The sequence below is a fragment of the Barbus barbus genome, assembly GCF_936440315.1.
Source record: "Barbus barbus genome assembly, chromosome: 25".
Classification (NCBI taxonomy): Eukaryota; Metazoa; Chordata; class Actinopteri; order Cypriniformes; family Cyprinidae; genus Barbus; species Barbus barbus.
The window spans coordinates 24,525,581-24,552,749 of record NC_136753.1 but is presented as its reverse complement, the minus strand read 5'-3'; the positions used below and the strand labels follow the sequence as shown (position 1 = coordinate 24,552,749).

Genomic DNA, 27,169 nt, shown 5'->3' with positions numbered 1-27,169 from the left:
ATCAATAAATGCAGTTTATTAAACTTTACATTCATTATAAACTTTATTAAAATAAATGTTTCTTGATCTGCAAATCAGCATATTAGAATGATTTCGGAAGGTGATGCTGAAAATTCAGCTTTGCAACGGAGGAATAAATTACATTTAATATATTTATTTCACAATATTACAGTTTTTAGTACATTTTTGTATTATAATAAATGAAGCCTTAATGAGCATAAGAGACTTCTTCCAAAAAACATAAAAAAAAAAACTTACAGACTCCAAACCTTTGAAAGATACCATATGCTATTTTTATGCTGTTTATCCCTGGTTGTTATTCTTAACTGTATTAAAATATTTCTGGCAAATACCAGATTTATATCATATATTGGTGGCAAACGTAACATAAAAACAGGTTTTTATCATGTACCATTTACAATAAATATTTGAAATTCTTTAAAACATTTAAATGCAATCAATATCGTTAATATTTACAATTACCATTGTCAAAAATATATATTTTTAAATAATCAAATTTGATTTTGCTTACTGACTGATGTTAATAATTTTGAAATATTGGTAAATTAATTACCCTAAGTAGATTGTAGAGACAGTGGGTGCATTTACTTTTGGGAAATGCAGCTCTGGTTAATATATTGATTTATGTCTGCTTTCATAACAATAGGTCCACTGGGGGAAGTTAAATATCTAATAGCACTAACTCCATCTTTCCTGTCCTCCAGAGGTGCGTTCTCTGAGGTGTTTCTGGCTGAGGAGAAGAAGACCCAGCGACTCGTGGCCATTAAATGCATCCCTAAGAAAGCGTTGCAGGGAAAGGAGAACAGCATTGAGAATGAGATTGCTGTGCTACACAGGTCAGAACTGGCTATCTAATGATTTACAGCATACAAAACTAGCTTGATAGTCAAGATGGACAGCTGGCAGATCAACCAGCTGAGGACCAACTTGGCCTTAGGCTGGTTTAAGCTGTTAATTTTTCATACAGGAGAGGAAACATTTATCATATATGGAGAAAGCCAAACAAAGGAAACCTGTAGTCTGCAGCACACCTTAGTATACCATGGTATCTGGGACTGAACTCTTTGATTACAGGGCGAATAACAGATAACAGCACTGTTTGAGATCAAGCGAAACCATGTCATGATTTGTGTGCAGATATAGGACGGATGCTGCCGAGAGCTTGATTCTTTGTGAGGTAGTGTTAAGGATAATTGGCAGTCAAGATGCTGAAAGGTCTCTTCGTTTTCCTCTTAAAAGCCAGATTGCTCTTTGAGAGAAGAGAAGCTCTTGTGAATGCTATCTGTGCCATAAAAAATGTGCTATAGCTTTAGAAATCATAGAAGTGTGTACCGGAAATGTCAAGAGTACTGGAGATGGTCCTATTTTTAGTGACTCTGTTGCCAGGGCAACAGCACACACAGAGGCTGAGATGGTATGGAGGTTCCCCGCAGCAGCATTGTGAAAGAGAGAGAGAAAGGGACCGAAGAGGAAGAATAGGGATAGAATTAAGAGAGAGAGAGAGAGAGAGAGAGAGAATCCCACCACTGGTGTGAAAAACTGTAATCAAATGGAAGGCAGGAAACCAAAAGCGTGGAAGTCAAATGAAGATGGAGCAAAATGTTATTAATGTCTGATAGTATAGCTGGTGTAGCTTCATAAAAGAGACTGAGAAAGCACATTCAGGATAGGGAAGAAGGAAGGAAAGCCATCGTGAATAGAGCATAAAAAGATCTTTAGAGCAATGCAATCACTTTCACATGCATATTATATTTCCTTATTGTTAACAAAAACGATTATTATTATGATTATCATTGTTATAAAATAGTTTTCAGTATTTAAATACATTTGGAATTTGATGATAAAAATCTAATAAATAAATAAATAAAATAAAATAAAACAAATCAAAATAAAATAAAATAATTGACAAAAATTCACTGTGTATTTGTGCACACCTGGCAAATAAAATTAATTAATTTATTCATTTATTCATTCGTTCAATTATTCATTCATTAATTCTTTCAAAAACTGAAACTTAAAAAAGAAACTTTTTAAATAAATTGAAAAATAATTGAAATAAATATGTTGTTAAACTGAAATTAAATTAAAGTTATATAGATGTATTAAAAAACTAAACGAAAAAGACAAAAACATAAAATTAGTAAAACATGAACTAAAATTAAAATAAAAACTGAAAACATAAAATAAAAGCTAATTCAAAATATTTATATAATATGATATAATAGTATATAAATAATACAAAAGTAACACTGCCTTATAGTGAAATAAATCAACTTATACACAATGTAAAATATGAATCTGCAGCCTGCACAAGTTGGATCCTACAAGTTCTGGTCCCTAATGTAAGGGTCTTAAGCCATTTTACTTTCCATCAGCTGAAATAATAAGTCTGAGTGCCAGATTAGATTCTAATCATTGCTGTTTTCTTTTTTTTTCCAGAATAAAACATGAGAACATTGTTTCACTGGAAGACATCTTCGAAAGTCAGTCACATTTGTATTTGGTCATGCAGCTGTGAGTTTTCTCAGCACCCATAACCACATCAACCATAGTGACATAAAAGATACTGGCTGATGTTGGTTTAATTTGCAGTGTCAATTGAACGCTTGTGTGATTATAGTAGAGGTGCTAATTGTAGTTTGTGTTTGTGGGTCTTCACAGCGTATCGGGGGGAGAGCTCTTTGACAGGATCGTGGAAAAAGGCTTCTACACAGAGAGAGATGCTAGCAAACTCATTCGGCAGATTTTAGATGCGGTCATGTATCTGCATGATATGGGCATTGTGCACAGAGACTTGAAGGTAATGCTTACATATTCTTTCCCTATAATTACACACTGCCTTTCTAACCAAACGTAATGTGAAAATATTCAGCATGCAATCTTTTTTCTGTCCTCGCTGCAAGCCAGATGCTGCCACGAAGGGACATAATCACTGACAAAAGTATTTAATGTTTAATATTCAGCTGTGTGGAGCTGAAAATCAGACCAATGAGATTTAACAGTAGGCAGTGATACAGTGCTACGCAACTTGACAGAAATAGGCTGGAATAGAATACAAGTGTAATGCTTACAGTACTGCATACTGCACAGTATACTACCTGTTATTTTTCTAAAACTATACCAAAGCAGTATATACTGTATGTTAAATATGTGTATGTTAGTATATATATATACACACAGTGGTGTGAAAAAGTGTTGGCCCCCTTCCTGATTGTTTATTTTTTTGCATGTTTGTCACACTTTAATGTTTCAGATAATCAAACAAATTTAAATATTAATCAAAGATAACACAAGTAAACACAACATGCAGTTTTTAAATGAAGGGTTTTTTTTTATGAAGGGAAAACAAAATCCAAACCCACATTGCCCTGTGTGAAAAAAGTGCCCCGCCCCTTAAAACATAACTGTGGTTTATCACACCTTAGTTCTGGTTCTCTAGCCACACCCAGGCCTAATTACTACCACACCTGTTCGCAAACAAGAAATCACTTAAATAGGACCTGCCTGACAAAGTGAAGTAGACCAAAAGATCCTCAAAAGCTACACATCATGTTGAGATCCAAAGAAATTCAGGAACAAATGAGAAAGAAAGTAATTGAGATCTATCAGTCTGGAAAAGGTTATAAAGCCATTTCTAAAGCTTTGGGACTCCAGCGAACCACAGTGAGAGCCATTATCCACAAATGGCGAAAACCTGGAACAGTGGTGAACCTTCCCAGCAGTTCACCACTTACCCCAAAATTACCCCAAGAGCGCAGCGACGACTCATCCAAGAGGTCACAAAAGACCCCACAACAACATCTAAGGAACTGCAGGCCTCACTTGCCTCAGTTAAGGTCAGTGTTCATGACTCCACCATAAGAAAGAGACTGGGCAAAAATGGCCTGCATGGCAGAGTTCCAAGACGAAAACCGCTGCTGAGCAAAAAGAACAAAGGCTCGTCTCAGTTTTGCTAGAAAACATCTTGACGATCCCCAAGACTTTTGGGAAAATACTCAAAAAGGTGTGTGTCCCATTACATCTGGCGTAAAAGTAACACAGCATTTCAGAAAAAGAACATCATACCAACAGTAAAATATGGTGGTGGTAGTGTGATGGTCTGGGGCTGTTTTGCTGCTTCAGGACCTGGAAGACTTGCTGTGATAAATGGCCATAAATGGGATAAATGGCCAAATCCATTGTACTTCAGGATTTTTTGGTAGACAGCTGAATTCATAGCTGTCTACCAAAAAATCCTGAAGTAAAATGTCCAGCCATCTGTTCGTGACCTCAAACTGAAGCGAACTCGGGTTCTGCAGCAGGACAATGATCCAAAACACACCAGCAAATCCACCTCTGAATGGCTGAAGAAAAACAAAATGAAGACTTTGGAGTGGCCTAGTCAAAGTCCTGACCTGAATCCTATTGAGATGCTGTGGCATGACCTTAAAAAGGCGGTTCATGCTCAAACCCTCCAATGTGGCTGAATTACAACAATTCTGCCAAGATGAGTGGGCCAAAATGCCTCCACAGCGCTGTAACAGACTCATTGCAAGTTATCGCAAACACTTGATTGCAGTTGTTGCTGCTAAGGGTGGCCCAACCAGTTATTAGGTTTAGGGGGAAAGCACTTTTTCACACAGGGCCATGTGGGTTTGGATTTTGTTTTCCCTTCATAATAAAAAAAAACTTCATTCAAAAACTGCATGTTGTGTTTACTTGTGTTATCTTTGATTAATATTTAAATTTGTTTGATGATCTGAAACATTAAAGTGTGACAAACATGCAAAAAAATAAAAAATTAGGAAGGGGGCCAACACTTTTTCACACCACTGTATATATATGTCAGTATATACATTGCCCTCCATAAGTATTGGAACAGTAAAGACAAAATTGCTCTGTTGGCTGTGGAGCCATGACATTTGCAAATATGATTAAAAGATGAATATGAGTCAAAACTACAGAATGTCACATTTTGTTATTAGCCGTTTCAACACATATATGTTTTACCAAATAAAAAGAACAGCACTTTTAGAGTTCATCCCACTCATTGATGTGAGCATAAGTATTGGGACAGTTGAACATAAGGCAGATATAAAAGATTAAAAGCTATTATTTAGTTGCAGATCCCTTGCGCACAATCACTGCAGTCTGTGACCCATAGACATCACCAGACTCTTGGTCTCATCCTTTGAAATACTTCTCCCAGCCTTTAATGCAGCCAATTCCAATTGTTGCTTGTTTGGGGGCGTTTCTGCCTTTACTCTTCTCTCCAGCTGGTGAAATTCATGTTCAATCGGATTTAAATCTGGAGATTGACTTGGGCAATCTAAGACTTTTTTCTAATTCCTTGACTGAACTGGCAGGGTGTTTTGGGTCATTGTCCTGATGCAATATGAAGCACTTCCCAATGAATCTGGTGGCATTTTCTTGAATATTGGTTGGCAAGTTGGTTTTGAACCCTTCCAAATTCATTCTGCTACTGTCATCATACATTAAGTCATTAGTAAAGTTGAGAGGGCCTGTTCCAGAGGCAGACATGCATGCCCATGCCATGACACCACCTCCACCATGCTTTACAGATGAGGCTGTATGCTTGGGATCATTTGCAGTTCCCTTTTTTTCTCCACATTTTTGCTTTCCCATCACTTAGATAAAGGTTCATCTTTGTCTCATCGGTCCATAAACACAGTTCCAAAACTCTTCTGGCTCACCTTTGTGCTTTTTTGCAAACTCTAATCTTGCCTTTCTATTTTTGTTGCTGGTCAGAGGTTTGCATCTTGCTGTGTAGCATCTGTAATTCTGTCAAAGTCTCCTGAGGACAGAAGATTGTCAGAGCATCACCCCAGCTTTCTGGAAGTTGTTGGTGATTTTACAGACACATCTTTTAGGGTTCATTTTCACAGCTTTTATGATTTTTCTGTCATCAGCTACTGTGGTTCTCTCAGCCAATCAGGTAGTTGTTGGTTGCTGGTGGTTTCCAAACTCTTGATTTCTCCATTGCCCTTTGTTTTTGCTATAGCTCTAACTGACTTCCTCTTTTCTTTTAGCATCCAAATTGCTTGCTTTTCTCTCAAAGTCAGCTCCCTAGTCTTCATCCTGGTTTGTGTGTGTGTGTCGAATGCAAGATTCAGAATAATGGATATAACTGATATAACACATTCCCTGCTTTTAATATCTGAAGAATTAATGCAACAGGACACAGCTGATCACTTAGAAAGGCCTGTGAGGCAACTGTTCCAATACTTATGCTCACATCAGATAGAGGAATGAAACTCTTCTTGGCTGAACTTCTTAGCTGGTAAAACATCTGTGTTGAATCACCCAATAATAAAATGTGACATTCTGTAGTTTTGTCTCATATTCATCTTTTAATCATATTTGTAAATGTCTTGACTCCACAGCCAACAGAGCAATTTTGTCTTTACTGTTCCAATACTTTTGGAAGGCACTGTGTGTGACCCTGGATCACAAAACCTCTTAAGTCTTAAGTCGCTGGGGTATATTTGTAGCAATAGCCAAAAATATATTGTATGGGTCTAAATTAGCGATTTTTCTTTTATGCCAAAAATCATTAGGATATTAAGTAAAGATCATGTTCTATGAAGATATTTTGTCAATTTCTTACCATAAATATATCAAAACATAATTTTTGATCAGTAATATGCATTGCTAAGAACTTCATTTGGACAACTTTAAAGGCGATTTTCTGAAATATTGAAATTTTCAAATATTGTCCTATCCTAACAAACCATACATCAATGGAAAGCTTATCAGCTTTCAGATGATGTATAAATCTCAATTTCGAAAAATTGATACTTAAGACTGGTTTTGTGGTCCTGGGTCACATATGTTGAATTTTTAAACTATATTATGCCACATTGCTGTCACACAACCTCATAACATTAAGGTTATTAAGTAAGTATATATAGGCTTCTTGCTAGTCAAGGCAAGAAAATATGACAATATATTCACTCAAAAAAATAATTCAGAATTTTAGGGTGGATACGATTTTTAAAGCAGCTGACAAAGACTGCATTTATTTGCTAAAATACTGTAAAAAACACTAATATTGTGAAGTAATATGAACCATATTTTAATTCAGGATTCTTTGATGAATATAAAGTTCAAAAGGACAGGATTTATTTGAAATAGAAAACTTTTGCAACATTTACAGCCACTTTTGATCAATTTAATGCATCCTCGCTGAACAAAATTTTGTAAAAAAAATTACTTTTGGACTTTTATAGAAATAGTAGAGTTTTATAGTCGTATTCTATTTCAAACATAGCCCAAGTGACCAATAAAATGTCCTGTTGTGTGCTGTTTGTCATAGATGGTCCTGAGAAAAATTTCAATTAACATGGAAGGTTAGTCTGATTATATGGTGAAGAGAGTTCACCAATGCATGGCCATAAAATGTAGCAAGATATGACTTGATTTAATGTGATTCAGGGGAAATTACGTTCAGTTTATATTCATTCATTCTCTTTCTGTGTCTGTGCAGCCAGAGAATCTGTTGTACTACAGTATGGAGGAGGACTCCAATATCATGATCAGTGACTTTGGCCTGTCTAAGATCGAGGACTCGGGAAGTGTGATGTCAACTGCCTGTGGAACACCTGGATACGTAGGTATGATTGAGGGCTATTTTTCCTGCCTTTTTCAATCTATTTCACCGTCTTTAGCAAGGGTCAGTTATGTGTCGGTTTTTAGAGGCTCTCAGTCATTTGAAATGCCGTACAGTGTCAAGTGCTAGCATTTTAAAGTGCCTCTTTGATGCTGCCCTCGTTCTCTACAAAGCTCAAAAGGAAAGTGAACCAAACAGAAAAAAGAAACGCTGAAAGCTTCTCTCTCTTGTTCGCTCTCTCAATCAGCTCCAGAGGTCTTGGCACAAAAACCATACAGTAAAGCTGTAGACTGTTGGTCCATAGGAGTGATTTCTTATATTCTGTGAGTATTTCTAAATCTGTAGGCTATCTGTCATATCACAAAAATTTAGTTTGTGTGTATTGATTGATTGATTGTCAATTTTATAGGAATTTGATTTAATGTATTGAATGTATTTATATTTATGGTCAATCCTCATTTATTTATTAAGGGAGGAATTAGCATAAATCAATATTTCAATCTAAATATTCAATCAATATTTCATATTTTTTCATATCAAAAACATTTTGTTTGTGTATATTTATATATTTACAATTTTTTATTTATTTAAATACTTTATTGAATTTATTTTCATTATTTTTTTATTTATGGTCAATTCTATGGAAGCCTGTTTCCGCCACTGAATAAAAAATAAACTCAGAGTTTTTCATCTCACAATTCTGACTTCTTTTTTTCTCAGAATTGTGAGATATAAACTCCAAGCCAGAATTCCTGAGAATTTCATTGCAATTCTGCTAAATGAAGTCAGAATTGTGAGATATAAACTTGTAATTTTGACTTTTTTCTCAGAATTGCATTAGTATCTATCTGTTTTCTCAGAATCCTACACCATTTTCTTTGACAAAAAATGAAATAGTTTGTATAATATTTATTTGATAAAAAGTTAAATTCATATTTTATGCCTTCATTTGATTACCAAAAATTAAAATACACAACACGTAATTTCTGAATTTCCTTATCATTTTAAACAAATTAATAAATTCAATTGTTTTTATGCATTTAATTAATTAGATATGCTTTTGATAAAAACCATTCAAATGAAATCCAGAAAAATTAAAATGGAAAACACAGAAATTGAGAAAAAAATTATAATAATAAAAAAATATATTTCACAGGGCCCTAAAAATGAATTTTTGGTTAAACTTAAAAATAATAATACATTGTATTTTTTTTTGGATAATAATGCAAGTTTATATAATGCAGTACTGAGAAAAAAAGGCAGAATTTTGAGTTTATATCTTTCATATTGATTTGTTTGTTTGTTTATGATTAGCCAACTAATAAGAGGGATAACTAACAGTCTGTTGGTTGTTATTACAAAGCTATGTCTTTTCCAGTTTATGTGGCTACCCTCCATTTTACGATGAAAATGACTCCAAGCTGTTCGAGCAGATTCTCAAAGCAGAGTATGAGTTTGACTCTCCGTACTGGGACGACATCTCTGACTCAGGTACATCTTCAGTCATGATAATGGAATCATTTGTAAGTTCTTGATACAAATGACTGCACCAACTGGGCTCAACAGCAGGTTCTTAAAAATAAAAATACCATTAGGAATGTTAAACCGAGTTCATTTTTATATAATGCGACTTGTCTGCCAATAGGAGTGCAGACAGTGAAGAAAAACCTACTGATGAGCTCAATCCTGGGCATTTTCTTAATGCTTTCTTAATGCTTGAATATTGTTTGGCAAACCATTGTCCATCACATCCCATCCCAGCCAAGGATTTCATCAGTCACTTGATGGAGAAAGATCCGACTCTGAGATACACATGTGAACAGGCTTTACAGCACCCATGGTAGGATTACCCAAAAATAAGTCTTATTTTTGGACTTAATCTATGATCATAATATCCTTTTCCTCTTTTCAACAAAACTGCATTAGTAACTCATCTCTAATTTTGAAGGATTTCTGGAGACACGGCTCTCGACAGGAACATTCATGAGTCTGTCAGCGCTCAGATCAAGAAGAACTTTGCCAAAAGTAAATGGAAGGTGAGAATCCCTTTTTGTCACATCTTGCATTTCCAGTTCAACAGATCTGGGTGATGTTTTTTGAATATGGCTTACTTGGTTTGGCAAGAATAAACTGCGATAAACCTGAGCTATATTTTCAGTGTCACCATATGACTATAAACTATTGTTTTATCACATAGACACAGAAACGTAAAGGTCTTCACAGTAACCCATCAAAATATAAGTTTCTTGTGGAATTGTGACAGAAATATATTACTTTTGTACTAAAGAATGTTTGTCTTCATGTAATGCTGCTACTACTAATAATAATACAATTATTATTAGTAGTAGTTATTATTATTATGTTTTTAACAGTAAACCTCCTTTGTGCGCCACTTTGTTTGACAAAAAATGAAAGAGATTGTATAATGTTTATTTGATAAAAAGATAAATTAATATTTTATACCTTCATTTGATTATCAAAAATTTAAATACACAACACATAATTTTTGAAAAAACAAAAACATTATTGGGCCTTAATATTTTAAACAAATTAATAAATTAATTTGTTTGCATGCATTTAATTAATTAGATATGTTTTTGATGAAACCATTAAAATAGAATCCAGAAAAATTTAAACAGAAAACACAGAAATTGAGGAAAAAAAATAATAATAAAAATTTCATAGGGCCCTAAAAATTTATTTTTTGTTCAACTTAATGATAATAATACATTGCTATTAAATTGTATACGTTCCATGATTTCTTTTTTTTTTTAAGAAAATAAAAATTCTAAATAAAATTTAGTTTAACCATTAAAAAAACGAGTCCACAAAAATTTAAACCGGACAAAAAATTAGATCCAGAAAAATTGAATAGAATAAAAATGGAATTTAGAAAAAATTCAAACAGGATTTGGGTAAAAATAAAATGGTTTTCATAGGGTCCTATATATGTTTATATGTATATAGAATGCAGATGTGCAATAGATTTCCTCAATCTCACTGAAATGTTCTCAAAGATACTTGTAAACATATTTCAGAGGCACGTTATTTCTTGTTCTTGTCCCTGTAGCAAGCATTCAACGCGACAGCAGTGGTCAGACACATGCGGAGACTGCAGCTGAGCACCAGCCTAGAGGGGCCGAGCCAAATCACCACCACCAGCCCCTACCACAGACACCTGCTCCTGCCCGCCAAAGAGCTCGACCAGGAGGAGGACGAGGACGAGGAGGAAGACGACAACAGTACGCCTGAGATCATTCTCGAATGAAAGTCACATACTATCCATCCTAAATAATAAATAAAATTATTACTTGACAATTAATTGTGGAACACACACTATTTATACACTTATTCATCTAACACACATACTTAGTCACATACTTATTTCACTTGCGCATAATATACCTGTACATACAAAACTGTCTATTGTTATACCTGTACGTACAATTGTCAGTTTGTATATTGTTATTCCTTATTTACTTCTTTTTTTATTATCTGTGTTTGTTGTTCTGTCATTCTGTTGCACTGTGGAAGCTTATGTCACGGAAACAAATTCCTCATATGTGTAAACATACCTAGCGATAAAGCTCATTCTAATTCTGATTCGGATTTTAGCACATACAACCTGTTAAGTAAACCAGTTTTCTTCTTGGAATTATTTCAATTGTAGAAAAATTACCGCAGCATGTATTGCATTTTTTTAAAGATAATTGATAAGGTCATGTTTTCAGAAAGCACTTAAGTAGATTAAAAAAAATTATAATTTGTCAAATATCAACTTTAAAGATCTTAATATAGATGTAGTTTTTATTGTGTTGTCGCAAGTTATTTTTCAACTGTTTGTTTCTATTTTTAAATATTTTGATAGTGCCATTTAAACAACTTTTGAACCTAAAATAAATATACAAACAAATAAATAACTTTTTAAAGTTAAGTAAAAAATATTTGTCGTGGAATTTTAAGATGGCTAAATTACTGTTACTTTAGCATTATTTATGTACTATTATAGTATTTATTAATATTTTTATAGTTTTATGAATTTTTTATATTTCTGTTTAGCTTTCTATTTAAGTTCTATGTCAAAACAACATTTCCAGTTTTCATTTAAGTGATATATATTTTTCAACATGCTATTTTCATCAACAAAAAATGTTTAATTTTAGGTAACAATAACACCACTGGGAAAAATGCTGTTTTATATATTATACTGTTGCTGCTTGTTTTCACATAAACTTTTCTGTTTAGGTTCCCCGAGTGCGGACGGGCGTCGAGGCAGTGCCGATCGGGACAGTCTCAGAAGCTGTGCTTACTGCTGCCGACCAACCAGCAGGATCTGAAGCAGAACTCTGAGCCCAGCAGAACCTAGAAGAACCCAGTGGAACCACACATGCACCAGTCTGACCCGGAACACAGAGCTTTCCTGATAACATGCACTAGATGGAGCTAGTGCTGCTGGTGGGACGTGAGAGGAGAGCGTCATTGTTCCAGACATTCAGACTTGGGTATATCATAGACAGATATGTAACTCCTCTATCGTTTTAATTTGATTAATATTATCTGTACCCCGACCAAAGACAAAAATATGTTTAAGTTGTACGTTTATGGAAGGTTTCATTATTTTATTCTCATTATTTTTGAAAGAAAACGTTCAGGTCTGTACCCCGTAGCAATTTGGACTTTCTTGGAAAGCCACTAGTTATACAATGTCTTAACAAATATTAATGTCTTAAGCCCCACTTGCTCAGGTGATAAGTTCATGAGGAAAAAAAGATAATTATATAATTTTTAAACCTTAGTCCATTGTGGTATTGTTTTATAAGGTCCGTTGGGTAGAGTCGTTGATTTTGTGATCTGGTTCAGACTGGTACAAAGCTGCATATGAAGTCAGAGCAGGAGTGTTTCCAAGCTGTTACGGAGATCACATGATCTTGTTGTGGGTATAAACCTTCATATGAAGCATGTGGACAGAACAGGGGTTAAGAGATTTGAGCCACAGTCCAGAAGTTTTTTGTTTTTTTACACCCAGATTAAATGCAATACTTGGATAATCTCCACTGTCAATAAAGATGACAAATTTTAGATTTATGGGGCAAAAGTAGTCTGTAGCTCCGTTCCAAAACCTACATTTAAAGAGAATTTATTTAGATCTTAATTTAAGATATATTTGAATTTGCATATAAAATATCCATCCATATGAACAAACTCATAACTTAATGTAATGCATATTTGACAATCATACATAAATGTAGTAAGATTTCGGTAATATGACTAATAAAATGTAACCAGGTTTATATATTTATCATCAATAAATCTGAAAATTTTAAATTGAATGCATATTACTAATTAAATATTGCTTGTTCTAGACCTAGCCATATTTTAACCATGTTCATACTTTAAAATAAAGTATAAAATTCTAAGCAATTTGAATACATGCATTTTCACAAATGAAGCAGGTGAGAGTTTTGCAATAATGCTAATAAACTGAATGTGTTTAAATACACAATAACCAAGATTTATATATTTCCCATCAATTAATCCAATTTGATTATCTAATCAATCTTATTAATCTAATGAATACATTTTAACTTACCATGTTCATACTTTTATTTTAACTGAATAAATGTAATTGTTTGCACAATGAACAGATTTATGCTGATAAGCAATTGGAATAAATGCATTTGGAAAATATAATTATTTAAATCAAATTTGATGGATGCAAATAGTTAATAATAAAATATGCCATGCTTTTTTGTGTGCATAAATCTTATCCATTTCATTTATTCATGACTGACAAATATGCATCACATTAAGTTTATTAGTTTGTTTACACTAAATCTGTGAAATTCAAATAGATGTTAATATTACACAATACAAATACATATTTCTTAAAGAAGGTCCAGAATAGGTCTTTTAAGACAAAAGGCAGATTGTATCCTTTGCTGCGAAAGCAATCTCATAATGCAGTGCAACAAGCTCAGTAAATATTTATTAAAAGCGATAAAAAAAAAAAAAACTATTTTAGCCAATATTTGTGAGAGCTATGTGGAATTAGGCTGTTTAGAGTATGCTGGCATCAAATTCTGTTGCAGTTGTGAGTCAAGTGTTATATTGCGCTTTACATGTGAGGCACTTATGAGATTCTGTTGAGATTCTAGAAGGTTTTGGAACAGATGTTGATTAACTACTTTGTCGCAATAGTGATTTAGTTCTGCAACCAAAATGATATATCTGTCCATGATTATCAGTTATTCCACGTTGTGCATGTTGTGTGAGCTGATTGGCTGATTGGTTAAGGTTCTTTTGTTTGGGTCGCTGGCCATAATCTGTACTGTTCTCCTGTGAAGAAGACGTCTAATGTTTGAATGACCTCGTAAAAATATGTTTACAAGAGCGATGATCAAATTATAAAATATACATAAACATATTCATATCTTTACAATACTAATCGCAAAATAAGACAGACTATTCCGGTCACAAGTCATTGGGAGGCACAAGAAATTTGGACACTTAATCTATTTCTTTATAAAATATACATAAGACAGAAATGCTGATTTAACAATATCTTAAGATCTCAATACTGGCCTTATTTGAAAACTGGATTACTACAATAAAACAATACAAGAACATTTATCACCTTGTTCATCAATATATTATATCTGTGCCAATTTGCGCACATTACTTACTTGAAGCCAACAATAATACAAAAAAAGTGTTTTTTGCTAATGGACCCCTAATATTAAAGACATTTGGCTTTTAAACATGAACAATTAGTCTTAAATTGACACTCCATCTGTCTGAAATAGCTGTATTTATAATTTATTTACACAAAGTAAATTTCTAGTTTGTCAGAACAGCGTTGTCAATACAGCATTTTTATTTTCAGTGTAAAATGTTTATGTTCCCCCCATTTTTATTAAATTCAATGAAATTCTAAAACATTAAGTACATAAATAATTCAAATATTTCATTTTAGAACTGAGTCATACCCAAGTGCAATCATTGATGTAATTAATATAAAATTGTAACAGACTAATGAGCAGTTCGGCAATCAGTTCATTATCGTAATTATGCAAACTGCCTCAGAAGGGCTGATTAAATCTCATTAGAAGTCATCTATGACTTACTTTGGCTTTGGAAAGTACTATAGGAAGTTACACCCCAGGTTTTGGGTAGTGAGTTCCTCCCTTGATCAATTAGTTTTTCACATAGAAGTGCACACACTTTGGGAAGTGAAGAGGAGACACAAATACAGTATGTGTATTATACATAAAGATGATGTATACAAATATTGTACATCTTTTTTGTAAAAGCTACAAATGTATGGATGCAATGCATCATGTGTTATCGATGGAGTTATGAGGAGCCAATGATTTGTACCCTTAAAGATATACAGGTAGTAGCACGTTATGAATAAACACTCCTTGTCTATGCATTGTGTGTTCAGTGAAATCTTTGTGTACAGTGCAAATAAAGTTCACATCCGAGTGCTATGCAAAGGCAGACTGTGGTTGGTACTTTCAGATTATATACTCCGAACTGTACGACATGTCAAAATCCTTTTATTTAAAGATTGTACAAAACGTATTTACAAAAAAAACTAACTTGTGAAAATTGACTCACCCTCAGGCCATCCAAGATGTAGATGAGTTTGTTTCTTCATCGGAACAGATTTGGAGAAATTCAGCATTACATCACTTGCTCAGCAAAGGATCCTATGAATGGGTGCCGTCAGAATGAGAGTCCAAACACCCGATAAAAACATCACAATAATCCACATGACTGCAACCGATTTAAAATGAATACAAACATGCAGCTTTTCACTGCACAAGACCTAATTGATGGACTGGAGTTGTGTGACTCTCGTTCTGACGGCATCCATTCACTGCAGAAGATCAATTAGTGAGCAAGTGATATAATACTAAATTTATCCAAATCTGCATTGAAGAAAAACACTATTCCTTTAAGAAAAAAAAGTCACTTATATAAGAAGTGTAAATCAACAATATCTTAATTGTAAAAGATAATTTTGTAAAAAATTAAAACAAAATGCATGTGGGGAAAATGCAAAAAAAAATTAAGTTATTTTAATTAATTTAAATTCCAGATTTCCCTGCCCAATCAAATAGTGAGTCAATAAAAAATTGGCTATACCAAAAATGGAAAATCAAGTCTAAAACATTGCATTATGGGATACAGTGTCCTTCTCCTTATGCTCTTTTTGTACTACACATTTTGAGTGCATGAAATCCAAAACTAGTACGCATATGTGAACATACCAAATGATTTGAACCTTAAATGTAGAAAAAGTAGAAAGAATTGCTGTCTGTTCATAAAAGTATATAATCTATAAATATGGCAGACCAATAATTTCTACACTCAAACACTAGATACAGTTTCAGTATACTGGAGTTATTCTGTTCTTGTGTGTTTCTCTAACTGGTGAAAATTACAGCCACTTAATCAGCAATTAAGTTGAAATCTTATTAGACCATTACAAGTGCTTAACATGACATTAGCCCACATTTTCAACATTCTTGTCCTTGTCAACGGTTTTTCACATTCTGTGATTGCATTCAAAATCCAAACCCCAAGCTTTCTAAATAAAACTAAGAAGCGTTCAGCAGCTGGAGGAGTATCAACACTCAAGTAGATCAGTGAAATAAGGTAATGCGTGATTACAGCTCTTTCTCCACGGCACTTGTGATCGCCGTCCTCTTTAGGCTCTCTTTGACCCGGATGAACTCTGGTGCGCACTTTGACCTTTCTCTCTGCTCTTCGACCTCTCTCTCAAACTGAGAAGAAGAATTATTAAAGTTAAATCATTTCTGAATGAGGTTATAATTCATGGTGTATATATTATAACTGACAGCTAATTTTTTGGAACCCGAGATCAATGTGTTCTGTAATCAAAATTAGGGAGCATTCTGTGCAATTTGGATCACTTCCAAGCCTTATTAGCGTACATCAAACAATATTGTCCATTCTACACTAATTTCAGTATAGTTTGAGGAATGTAATTTCAGGTTTTACCTTCTCTAACCTCATCTGTCTCTTCAGTAACTCCTGCTCCAGTGGCGATTTCTCCTCCTGTTTCCTGTCTTGTTTCAGAACTTGAGCTCTGTTTCTCTGTTCCAGAACTCTCTGTAACTCTGGCTTCTCTTCCACCACTGCTCCTCTGATAGATAAAATAAGGCTTATTATATCTCAAATAATAGAAATCGTTCATTCATCGCAATTAAATGGAACTTTTAAACAACTTTGACTTTACTGTCATCTGTTGGACAAAACATGTACATGCAAGAGAGACATAAACTCAGCAGTCCCTCTGTGGGTATATGTTTGAAGTGAGATTAGGAATTGGGTCAGGTGATAAATTAAGGCTGCAACTAAGCTTGTTCATACCTCAAAATATGAACATGCTTTCAACTCAAATTCTGGGTCAGTTTGCACCTTTTGTGTGTAATAATCAGCTCTCGCTGGAGCTCCCGGTGGCTCTTCGATGCTTTAATGGGATTGTGGAGTTTTTTGGGCCTGATGAGCTCTTCATAGTAACCACTGTCTGTTTGCTCAGGAAGCAACTTGCTCTGGTCCAAATCATCTTCTCTGCCCCTCTGATCAGGGTCTATCACGGCTCCAAGGTCAGAGACTAAATCTAAGAGTGGGAGACAAGCAAAAGAGAGCATTTTATTAAAGAAATAGTTCGCTAAAAGCAATGAAAATTAGCTGAAAAATCTTGTTTAGCCAATTCCAAACAGCTGATAAAACCTACCTTATTTGGTAGGTTTCCTGTCATTAGTTAATCATCGTTTATTCCATTCATCTGTCTTGTATTAATCATCTTGTTTCCTCATTAGTTTGTGTTCTTTATAAGCCTTGAGTTCAGTAGTCATCTTCGTCGTGTCTTAAAGTTGTTTATGCTGTTATTTCTGTTGTTAATATGTTTGCACGATTAAAAGAACCTGATTATCCTGAATCCCTCGTCTTCCTGCCTCCTATGATCAGCAACTCGTAACATCCAGTCAATCATTTAACATATTGTGAAGCAAAAAGCAGCATGTTTACAAGGAACAAATCCATAATTAATGTTTGAACTTCAAACCATCACTTTTAGCCAAAACACTAGAACATAATTCATAATAATCTCCTGTTGTCTCTTACATCAATATCCACCCACATAGATCATGTTCCATGAAGATATTAATTTCTTACCATAAATATATAAAAAGCTAATTTTTGATTAGTAATATGCATTGCTAAGAGCTTCATTTGGACAACTTTAAAGGTGATTTCCTCAATAAATTAAGTTTTTTTTTTTTGCACCCTCAGATTTCAGATTTTCAAATAGTTGCATCTCAGTCAAATATTGTCTGATCCTAACAAATCACACATCAATGGAAAGCTTATTCAGCTATTGCAGATGATGTATAAACCTCAATTTTTGATAAATTGACACTTGAGACTGGTTTTGTGGTCCAGGGTCACATATTTGTTCAGAACTGTTTTTGCTTGTAAATGGTGCTTGATCTGTGGATATTTCTCTCCTGATTCAGACAAGATGTAATTTCAATGGAAAAAGCAATACTGGTTTCAGTTGAGGAAGACTTCAGCTAGAATCAAATGTTTGAAATGAAAAACATTTGAATGATGAATTTGTTTATTACAAACACCCAGCTTTTCACAAGACATTAATTGGTGGACTGGAGTTGTATGGATTACGTTGATGTTTTAATCAGCTGTTTGGACTCTGATTCTGACGGCACCCATTCACTGCAGAGGATCCAGTGGTGAGCAAGCGATGTAATGCTAAATTTATCCAAATATCATTAAATGAAGAAACAAATTAATTTACATCTTTGATGGCCTGAGGGTGAAACTTCCCTTTAAAAACAGCCAATATCATCCACCAGGAGAAAAGTTCATTTGCATGGAAAAATAATAGGACACCTCACATGACCGTAGCATCAAATGCACCTTTGTTCCTTAATACTTTGAGTAATACTAATGATAGCACTATTAATCAATGTAATTGCATCAAATAATATGAAAGGAACATAGAAAACCTGATTCACCAGGTCCAATAAGTGGTTGAGCACAAGCAGAGTTATGATTTTGATGATTATGATCTGCCTGTGAAAGAAAATGGATATAAGTCATTATATTTTAACCACAAGACAAAATACAAAAATTTGATTTTCATTTGTATTTTCCCCTCTGCATTTCAGTGATATATGTAGCATAATACCATGGTACTGTATGAGTAACATATTTACTATAATAATACCTTGGTAATAACATAATTGTAGTGCACAAAAACCATAATATCACTATTATCATGTCCAGACCAGAAAGCATAAAAGGACATTGCACTGCCTCATCCCATCTATCATCCAAACGATCTAAAATAATCTCCAAAGCTGTTGATGAACAGCACAATAGCCCTGTGTGTTGAGAGAAATTTGCACTAACACAAGGGAGGCATTGTGTGTGTGTGTGTGTGTGTGTGTGTGTGTGTGTGTGTGTGTGTGTGTGTGTGTGTTCGCACCATGCTGGGTTGATCATATTGGACTAAAATGGTTTTGGGACCAGCTGGCATTTAGCCACCTCATTACTGGCCCTGCCAAACAAACTCTCCATTTTCCCTTCATAATCTGTTTGCTGTCTAGAATGTGATTGTGTCAGGACAGTCACGAGGAGTCCTTGGACTAAATCACCAACCGAACGAAAATCAGAAGGGAATCAAAGTATTCAAATGAGGTTAATGTTACAGATTGCAAATAAATATGCACTTTTTTACACTGAAAGAAATCAAAAGCTACAGATTAAGACAACTGGAGTTGAGAAGAATGTAGGCTGTTTCTATGTTAATTAAAATATAAAGCATATATACTGTATATATGGCAAAGAAACTGGCAAAGAAATGTTGCTTTGGTAACTAATGGAAATTTAAGTTGTAACACTATCATTACTAACTGGAAATAAAAACTAAAACTGAACTGAAAATAAAACTAAAATAAAAATGATATTAAACCTTAATAGAAAATATAATAATAATAACAAAAGTCAAAGTCACATAACAATATTACCAAGAATTAACCTAAAATGATAAAAAGCTCATTTAAATTATGAATAAAACTATAAAATAGTATATAAATAATAGTAATGTAGGGGTGATAGAGCCTTTGCTGTTGCTGGCCCCAAGCTATGGAACAACTTGCCTTTGTCTATCAGAACAGCTTCTTCAGTGACTGAGTTTAAACGTCTCTTAAAGACCTATCTTTTTTCCCATGCTTTTAATGTTTTTCTGATGATGTGTTTATCTATTGTGTGATTAGGTCAATGTGACTGTGTACAGCACTTTGGTAAACTAAGGTTGTTTTAAAGTGCTTTATAAATAAATTTGAATTGAATAAATAACAGCTAATGCACCTTGATTTCACACATATTCCTAAGAACTGAAACCAAATTAACTTAAGACACTCAACTCATAATAAGTATATTTTTAATAAATGTCTCTTGCTCAAACTTTTGGATTAGAAGTCACACAAACAGGAAAAAATAGCCAACAGTCTCACCTCATAAATTTCAGTATTTTAAGCCTAAAACACTGTTTTCTGAACAATGTCCATTTACAACCATCTATTTGTGTAACAAAGTTTGAGTCCTGTCAGAGCTTTAGAGATGTATGACTTATACTCTTAACATACCAACAAACAGGTTCTTCAAACTGGATTAAAATATCCTTACTTTCTTTCCATGGGTCACTCCCATGATTCCAAGGTGCAGAGCGCTCAGCGCCTCAGGATTGTTCCAAAAACAACTTCTCTGAGATTCCACCTGCTATTTTCATGCAGAGCAAGAGGAGAAGCAGGAGGGGGATGTACATCCCTCCAAGAGAACCCAAACACACACACACTTACTTTGACAACCCGGAGTGCATACAGTGTCATAACTGGTACTACAATCCAGCAAAAGGAGGGGGAATGAAAAAAGGGAGTGTGTTAAAGTGATGTCACTTTCCCGTTTTCCACTCTTCATTGTTAATATCAACAGCAACAGTGTTACCTTATATACAAGAACCAGTGTGAAGGAATTCTGTATGAGAACAGAATCATCTGTATTATCTTTCAAATTTATTTTTTGTTTTATAATATTATCATAGTGGCAGAATGTTGCTCTTTTAGTGTTTGGACAAGACAAGAGCAGGGTAAACATATGCAAAATTTTGCCTAATGTGTTCATTTGAAAGAAGTCATATGGATTTGGAGCAATTCAAGAGTAAACTATTCCTTCAATTTTATTTGCTTAGGGATGGAAGATAGCAAAAAAAGCTACTTGTGTTAAATGTCCTATTTTCAAATGTCCCAAACGTGGTGATATGAGGTTGGCTACTGTGCATTATTCAGTCTCAGATATCCTGGGAAAGCAGCCAATGATCTCATCCATCTCTGGCCAGTCTTCATATGCGTTGCTCCTCATATCATTTTGAATTAACTAAACATAACAGAGAAAACAACCAAGTTAAAAAAATTATTATTATTTTTTTTTAAACCTACAACAACGAACAATAATTTTTGTTTACTGAAAAGAAACCAAAGTAAAATGTAAATGCTGGATGAAAAACTTAAAAAAATGTTCCAACCTTCTCAAAAGGAGTAGCTTCATTTAATCCGTAGGCGCCAGCGAACACCCAGCTATCCCTGGGCTTCAGGGATTTGACCATTGTGCTGCCCAGTGCAGTGAATATGTCTCTAATCTCATCAGTCAGCCTGGAAAAGAGGTGGTGGCAGTGCAAGTGAGACATGTATGAATAATTCAACTCTAAAGCCAAGTTAATCATGTTGATGTTGTCATATTTTTACTTTGGTGTAGGGTCGATGTATGAGGCCACAAGCACTATATTTCCTGGTTTTAGTGTTTTTAGATAGACAAGTAATTCCTCGGGATCTTGAAAGACAAACAAGTGGTTCTGTACATCACGATAGTTTTACTTCACATTTTGTTTGATTTAGAACAATTTCACTAAAAGACCTACCTCTAGATTCCAGATCAAAGTTCTTATTTCTTAAAACCTCACCGGTTTCACCTAAGAAAAGAAGAGTCCATTAATCAAACTGAATTTTATTTGCATATATTAATACTTGCATACATAAACAGTCAAATATGTTTAGCATAATAAAATATGAAAATGAAAAAAAAAAATTGAAATCCTGTGTAATTAAACGAACCCTTTGCTAAGACGATGTTCAGACCTTGTCTTGCATTATTCTTAATGCCACCCATGATGCTGTAGAGAAGAACATTTGCATATTTAATTAAACATTTCATCCAAAAATGAAAACGGCCATCTTTTATCTCAATACAACTTAAAAATGGTGCATATCCATCAGTTATGCATAAAAGAAACAAGTAACAAGAGATTTATGTTATAGTACTAATAAACTGAATGTTTATAGCATCAATAAATCTGATTTGTTTTAATTTCATACATTTAAAAAGCCCTATTTAAACCATGTTCATAGTTTTTAACTGATTAAATGTAACTACTTTCACAATGAACAGATTCATACTGATTCTAAGGAATTACTGAACAAAGGCATTTAGAAAATATTAATTCAAATCACACACACACAAACTATAATTCATTTTCTGAATCTAAAAGTAATCTAATCCAAGATTTGTGTGCTACAAGCCATACAACAGGTTAGCGTGAGGAACAGACAGAGATTTGTTGTTATTCGCCAAAAACATTTAAATATATGCAAGCTATGTGTCAGGATTGTGGAATGTTTTGTGTGTGTTTTGCTCCCCATGTTTTCTGTGACCCAGTTTCTCCCTCATGTTAATTGCTTAATTTGATCCCAGGTGTGTCTCCTTAGTTCCTTCGTTATTCTGTCTTTAAGAGCCCCAGTCCTTTCAGTCAGTGTTTTGTTGGTCCTTGAATGCCTTCCATGTCTATGTTCCCCATTTTGATTATTAAAGACTCTTTTCGTGAATTCCTTGTCTTCTCGTTCCTGGCTTCCTTGCTTCCTGGTCAAGCGTGACAGAAGGACCAACCTAAATCGATACCTCTACCCTGTTTTGTTTTCCGTTTTACCCAGTGTTTTTCTTTCCGTTGTTCCCTGATGGATCCCTTCCTACGCCCTGAATTCCTACTCCTCCTGCTGGAGCAGGGGGAGCGTTCGCTCGAGGACCATACCAGACTGTTTCTGGCCCTCGCGGAACTCACCAGCTACCCGGACGACGTGCTCTGCTCGTTCTATAACGCAAGTCTTAACACCGCGTGCAGAGCGCTGTCGTCCGAGGAAGGTCCTCGACTCTGGCGAGAAACGGATCGCCCCTCACAGTCTCCCAAGAGGTTGCTCTCGCCAGATCCACTCCAGACCCAGAACCCAGCCCACCATCTCCCCGCGGTGTGGAGCATCAGCCTGAGCCCACCGATGATGGAGAGCCATTTCCCACCGCGATGTGCGAGCCAGCGCTAAGCCGAGCGACTGAGCAGATGATCGCCCCGGAAGTTGAGCCCAACCCGTCAGACCAGGTGCGTGAGCCGGCATCAGTGCCCATCACAGGGGAGCAAGCCGTGGACGGTGTGAGCGCGGAGTGGAGCTCCTCCCCCTGCACGGTGGCTGAGGGTGAGCTGAAGACAAAGGACTGCGGGACAGAGAGGGGGCGTCTGCTCCTCCAGTGCCTACTCCTCTAAAATGCCCTCCAGTGCCTGCTCCTCGAAAATGCCCACCCTCTCCTGCCTCCTCCACCGCTGTCGTCTGGTAGCCCCCCCGCTCGCCCTCAGCCCCCTATCGGTACGGTGCGAGCCCCGTGGGTCTGCCATCCTCCAGCGTCGCCGGGGCTAGAGTATCCCTCACCTCCACCTCCAGCCTCCGAGGCCCGGACTCCGCCTCGGCCCGTAGACCCAATGGCTCCACCTCGGCTCCTAGCTCCCTCGCCTCCACCGTCACCCCTCGATCCACCAGCTCCACCGGGCTCCCTCGTCCCTCCGGCTCCGCCTTGGTCGGGCGTCGACCCGCCATCGCCTCAGGACTCCTCTCCTCTGGCTGCGCCTCATCGCTCCGTCCCACCGGCTCAGTTGGGCTCCTTCCTCCCTTCAGCTCCACCTGGGTCCTCAGTCGCTCTGGCTCCGCCGCGGATCTCCAGGTCTTCGCCTCGGTCGCCAGAGCCCTCGGCTCCACCCTGGCCCCCCGGATCCTCAGCATCCCCCTGGCTCGTTGGCTCTCCGTCTCCGCCTCGGGCTCCTCCACACCTGCTCCGCCGCCGTTGGTTGGCCCTCTGGAGTCGGCGGCCATCGCTCCTCCCTCCGTCGGCTCCACCGTGAGCCATCTTCACGGCTGTGGCCTGGGTCCAGCTGAGCGCCTCCTGCTCCGGGTCCCTCCTGTCTCTTCCCTGGCTCCTCCCTCCTTCGTCGCCTCCTTGTTCTCTGTCTGCCGGCCCCCTCCCGGGTGTCCGTCCTCTTGAGTTCCTGCCCTTCCTTCCCCTTTTGGATGTTACTACGGTACGAGGACGCACCATCCGGGAGGGGGGTGAAATGTCAGGATTGTGGACTGTTTTGTGTGTTTTGCTGCCCATGTGTTCTGTGACCCAGTTTCTCCCTCATGTTAATTGCTTAATTTGATCCCATCCTGTCTTCAAAAGTCCCAGTCCTTTCAGTCAGTGTTTTGTTGGTACTTGAATGTCTTCCATTTCTATGTTCCCCATTTGGATTATTAAAGACTCGTTTCGCGAATTCTTCGTCTTCTCGTTCCTGGCTTCCTGGTCAAGCGTGACAATATGACTAAGCTTTGAAAAGTATGGACAAGCAGCATAAATGTTCTGATGAATATCTCCTTTTGCATATGGGTGAGTAAATGGCGACAGAATTTTATACAATTAATTGAAATCACCACTGTGTTAGTCTGTCAGGAATAAGCTACAGAATGTAACAGTTCTTACATTGTATTGTTAAAGCAGATCTTTGCAGCCACCACATTGGCTACACCGCTGTGAATGTGGAAGGGAAAGTAGTTGACAGGACAATGTTTATGTGGACAGCAACCAAAATGAGGCTTAAATAGACCTGCCCAGAAAAAAAATAAACAGGTTGCCTGAAATAAGCTTCATCTCCATCTTGTCCACTAATGAGCATAAAATGAAGCTTACCTGGATTGTCACAATCTGTCACAAAATCATTAACTTCATCTGGAATACAAAACAGCCCCAATCTCAGCCAAACTAAAACATAACAGTAATAAAATAGATTTTTAATGTTACAGATTAATAAACTGTCATATGTGATCACCATGTACATTACATAACCATTTGGCAGCTTCTTGGAATTTTGTCCAGTTGATAGAGAAACACCACATTAAGATGACCAGCACTGTTGTAAGAACATACACATGATCTGAAAAACACAAGTAGCATATGCTCAATATACACATAAACAATCATACAAATTTATCAGAAATTCTAAAAAAAAAAAATGTTTCCTTACCTTTAAATCTCATTTTGATAGCACAAAAAAATCTCCTGATGCAATATAATAAAATGGTTTAAAATGCAGCTACCAGAAATCACAAGAATTTTTTTTATTTTTCTCTTGTACTTTGATGTTACCTGTATGAAAGTTCTCAGGACAATGGCGGTGTGTGTGTGTGTGTGTGTGTGTGTGTGTGAAACCTGACCCGACAGGATCTACCTTAAGGTGTGGTTAATTTGCACCATTAAATACAAACAAATCTAACCTAACCTGTCAACTAGACAAGATGAGACTGTTGTTGCATGCAAACTGATTTTACAGTTGCGTGATACCCTCTTGTGGCTATCTATGAGAAAAGTGCATGCATATTCAACCACACAAGGAATATTAAGTATATCACTTTATTCCTTCTGTTACACAAACTGTTATGTTAAGTAGTCAGTAGTTCAGTCTCAGATAAGAAGGTGCAAATATGAAAATCTAAAGATACAGAATTCCATCATCAAAAATACTTCCCAGCATGAACTGAGCTCATAGAAACACCATTATGGAGCTCTGGACTGCACATAATAATTCTCTATCAACATCGTCATATTAAAATTGAGGTGAAGTCAAACACTGCCATTAGTAAATACCAATACCAGCATATGAGTGAAGATTATTGTTCAAATCCCACAGAGTTAAATTACACAGTAACAGATTTCAGTAAGGCACTGAAATGCAAACTCTACAGCATCGTTGCAATTGATAAGACTGGTTTATGGTGAAACGCTTATTCAGATGTGCTTCTGGTATCAGTGGCAGTGTTCACAGTATCCAGTGGGAACAACCCTGAGATTGTAAAGCGGTTTTAAAATCAAGAAAATGTCAGGCACAAACAAATACAGGAACAATCATTTCAACAGGCTTTGGTACAGTGCCTTTCATTGAGAAATTCAATGAAACAAGTTCTTCAAGGAGTGCATTTAAAAAGTAGTTCCAATATTGACCAAGCATCAAGCAACAGGCACAGTAACCATAACGGCTCTTTTCATAAGTTATTTGCCTGCAAATAAATCATAGTAACTTTTATCTCTAATGAGCATCTTAAAATATTTCCCCCACAGTTCTTTCACGTAGGGGATTTTAGCCTTCCAATCGAGCCAAATTTAACCAGCTAATTTTAACTGGTTGGTGGACATATCCGTGCTGAAAAATGTTGGAACAGATATAAATATTTCAGAAACTCCTGGTGGTTTTTAAATGACCCATGTGATGCTTTTGGCCATATAATGTCACAGCATTAAAAAGGAAGAGAAAGGAGAAATTATGCTACGTGATTCACTCCAAAAGATCCTGTGGAAAGAACATACAGAGAGAATAAAAAGTAATTAAGTATATATAGTGCTGAAGGCTATTATTACTAATTTTAAAGTGTCATACATACTAACCTCATCTGAATCATTCTCCTCTTCTCTGTCTGCATTTTGTTCTTCCATTTGTTGCAGCTCTGAGTATGTATATGTTATATTACTGGAATAAAATAGTCTAAATTTAGTTGTCACTTAGTAGGGACAAATTTGGCAACGCATATTGGTTTAAAGTTATTCACTTTCTTATAAATGATTCCAAAGTATGTTTTCGTACAACAGGAATGTAAGGTTAGGTTGTGCTGTCAGTGTCAAATAAAGCATATACCTCTTCAGACAGCAGTATTTCCGGACGATGAAGACAGCAGCTGCTATTGCAGCTACAATAACGATCACAACAGACGCGATTACTCCGAAATGGAGTCTTGCAACCTGCGAAACAACAGACCGTGGATAGTAAGTGTGCAAACTAATAGAGAAGAGACTGAAGCAAGAAAGTCAAGTTGACAACGAACCTGTTTAACATTTGGTGCTGAGGTGGGTTTCTCCAAACTTTCTGACTGTCTGGATTCGCGATATGACGGAAAGGCGAAGGCGAACTCATTAAAAATGCTATATAAAATCACATTTAGTAACATATTTGAGTACTGGCTTAACTTGAACGACTTTCTCGCCATTAGAGTTGTTTACTTCCTATGTGACGCTACCTGTCTAATGACG

General features: G+C 36.1%; 3 protein-coding genes across 7 annotated transcripts in view; 1 reads left to right on the top strand and 2 right to left on the bottom strand.

Annotated features, from left to right (window-relative positions):
• Positions 1-15,060, top strand: part of LOC306845229 (calcium/calmodulin-dependent protein kinase type 1-like) — a gene marked incomplete at its 5' end in the record, with an annotated part of 24,869 nt that extends 9,809 nt beyond the window's left edge. Inside the window, 10 exons of one of the 2 annotated variants that reach the window (XM_079377901.1) lie at positions 726-857; positions 2,461-2,535; positions 2,683-2,821; positions 7,508-7,634; positions 7,878-7,953; positions 9,009-9,121; positions 9,392-9,470; positions 9,579-9,666; positions 10,701-10,872; positions 11,876-15,060. In XM_079377901.1, coding sequence (XP_079234027.1) covers positions 726-857; positions 2,461-2,535; positions 2,683-2,821; positions 7,508-7,634; positions 7,878-7,953; positions 9,009-9,121; positions 9,392-9,470; positions 9,579-9,666; positions 10,701-10,872; positions 11,876-11,967 — 1,093 coding nt within the window. In that variant the 3' untranslated portion in view covers positions 11,968-15,060. The remainder of the gene's footprint in view (positions 1-725; positions 858-2,460; positions 2,536-2,682; positions 2,822-7,507; positions 7,635-7,877; positions 7,954-9,008; positions 9,122-9,391; positions 9,471-9,578; positions 9,667-10,700; positions 10,873-11,875) is intronic. The other variant, XM_079377902.1, reaches the window with a different exon arrangement.
• Positions 13,427-20,572, bottom strand: LOC306845231 (protein FAM107B). 2 transcript variants are annotated; one of them, XM_079377906.1, is made up of 5 exons: positions 20,375-20,569; positions 18,691-18,757; positions 17,081-17,282; positions 16,661-16,805; positions 13,427-16,422 (listed from the first exon to the last, which is right to left on the bottom strand). In XM_079377906.1, exons 1-5 carry the CDS (start codon positions 20,396-20,398, stop codon positions 16,306-16,308), a joined length of 555 nt encoding a protein of 184 aa, XP_079234032.1. In that variant the 5' UTR covers positions 20,399-20,569; the 3' UTR covers positions 13,427-16,305. The 2 variants fall into 2 exon arrangements, with proteins under 2 accessions (XP_079234032.1, XP_079234033.1); XM_079377907.1 differs by having other exon boundaries at positions 14,133-16,422; positions 18,700-18,757; positions 20,375-20,572.
• On the bottom strand, positions 20,114-27,162 carry LOC306845230 (protein FAM3D). 3 transcript variants are annotated; one of them, XM_079377905.1, is made up of 10 exons: positions 26,965-27,162; positions 26,778-26,881; positions 24,921-25,025; positions 24,782-24,820; positions 24,575-24,698; positions 21,856-21,914; positions 21,663-21,713; positions 21,490-21,574; positions 21,270-21,396; positions 20,114-21,121 (listed from the first exon to the last, which is right to left on the bottom strand). In XM_079377905.1, exons 3-10 carry the CDS (start codon positions 24,985-24,987, stop codon positions 21,026-21,028), a joined length of 648 nt encoding a protein of 215 aa, XP_079234031.1. In that variant the 5' UTR covers positions 24,988-25,025; positions 26,778-26,881; positions 26,965-27,162; the 3' UTR covers positions 20,114-21,025. The 3 variants fall into 3 exon arrangements, with proteins under 3 accessions (XP_079234031.1, XP_079234029.1, XP_079234030.1); XM_079377903.1 differs by lacking the exons at positions 26,778-26,881; positions 26,965-27,162 and adding exons at positions 25,116-25,150; positions 25,238-25,295; XM_079377904.1 differs by having other exon boundaries at positions 24,782-25,025; positions 26,965-27,144.
• Between the last annotated feature and the right edge of the window lie 7 nt (positions 27,163-27,169).

Coding starts and splice junctions, on each gene's coding strand:
- LOC306845231 (XM_079377906.1), bottom strand. CDS start 20,398: ATGGGAGTGACCCATGGAAAGAAA. Junction 17,283..18,690: donor TATTGGACCTGGTGAATCAG/GTTTTCTATGTT, acceptor TCCCACTCTTAG/ATTTAGTCTCTGACCTTGGA. Junction 16,806..17,080: donor CTGATTATTACACACAAAAG/GTGCAAACTGAC, acceptor TTTATCTATCAG/AGGAGCAGTGGTGGAAGAGA.
- LOC306845230 (XM_079377903.1), bottom strand. Junction 24,699..24,781: donor GACAGATTGTGACAATCCAG/GTAAGCTTCATT, acceptor TTTTCTGGGCAG/GTCTATTTAAGCCTCATTTT. Junction 21,122..21,269: donor AAGCTACTCCTTTTGAGAAG/GTTGGAACATTT, acceptor TGTTATGTTTAG/TTAATTCAAAATGATATGAG.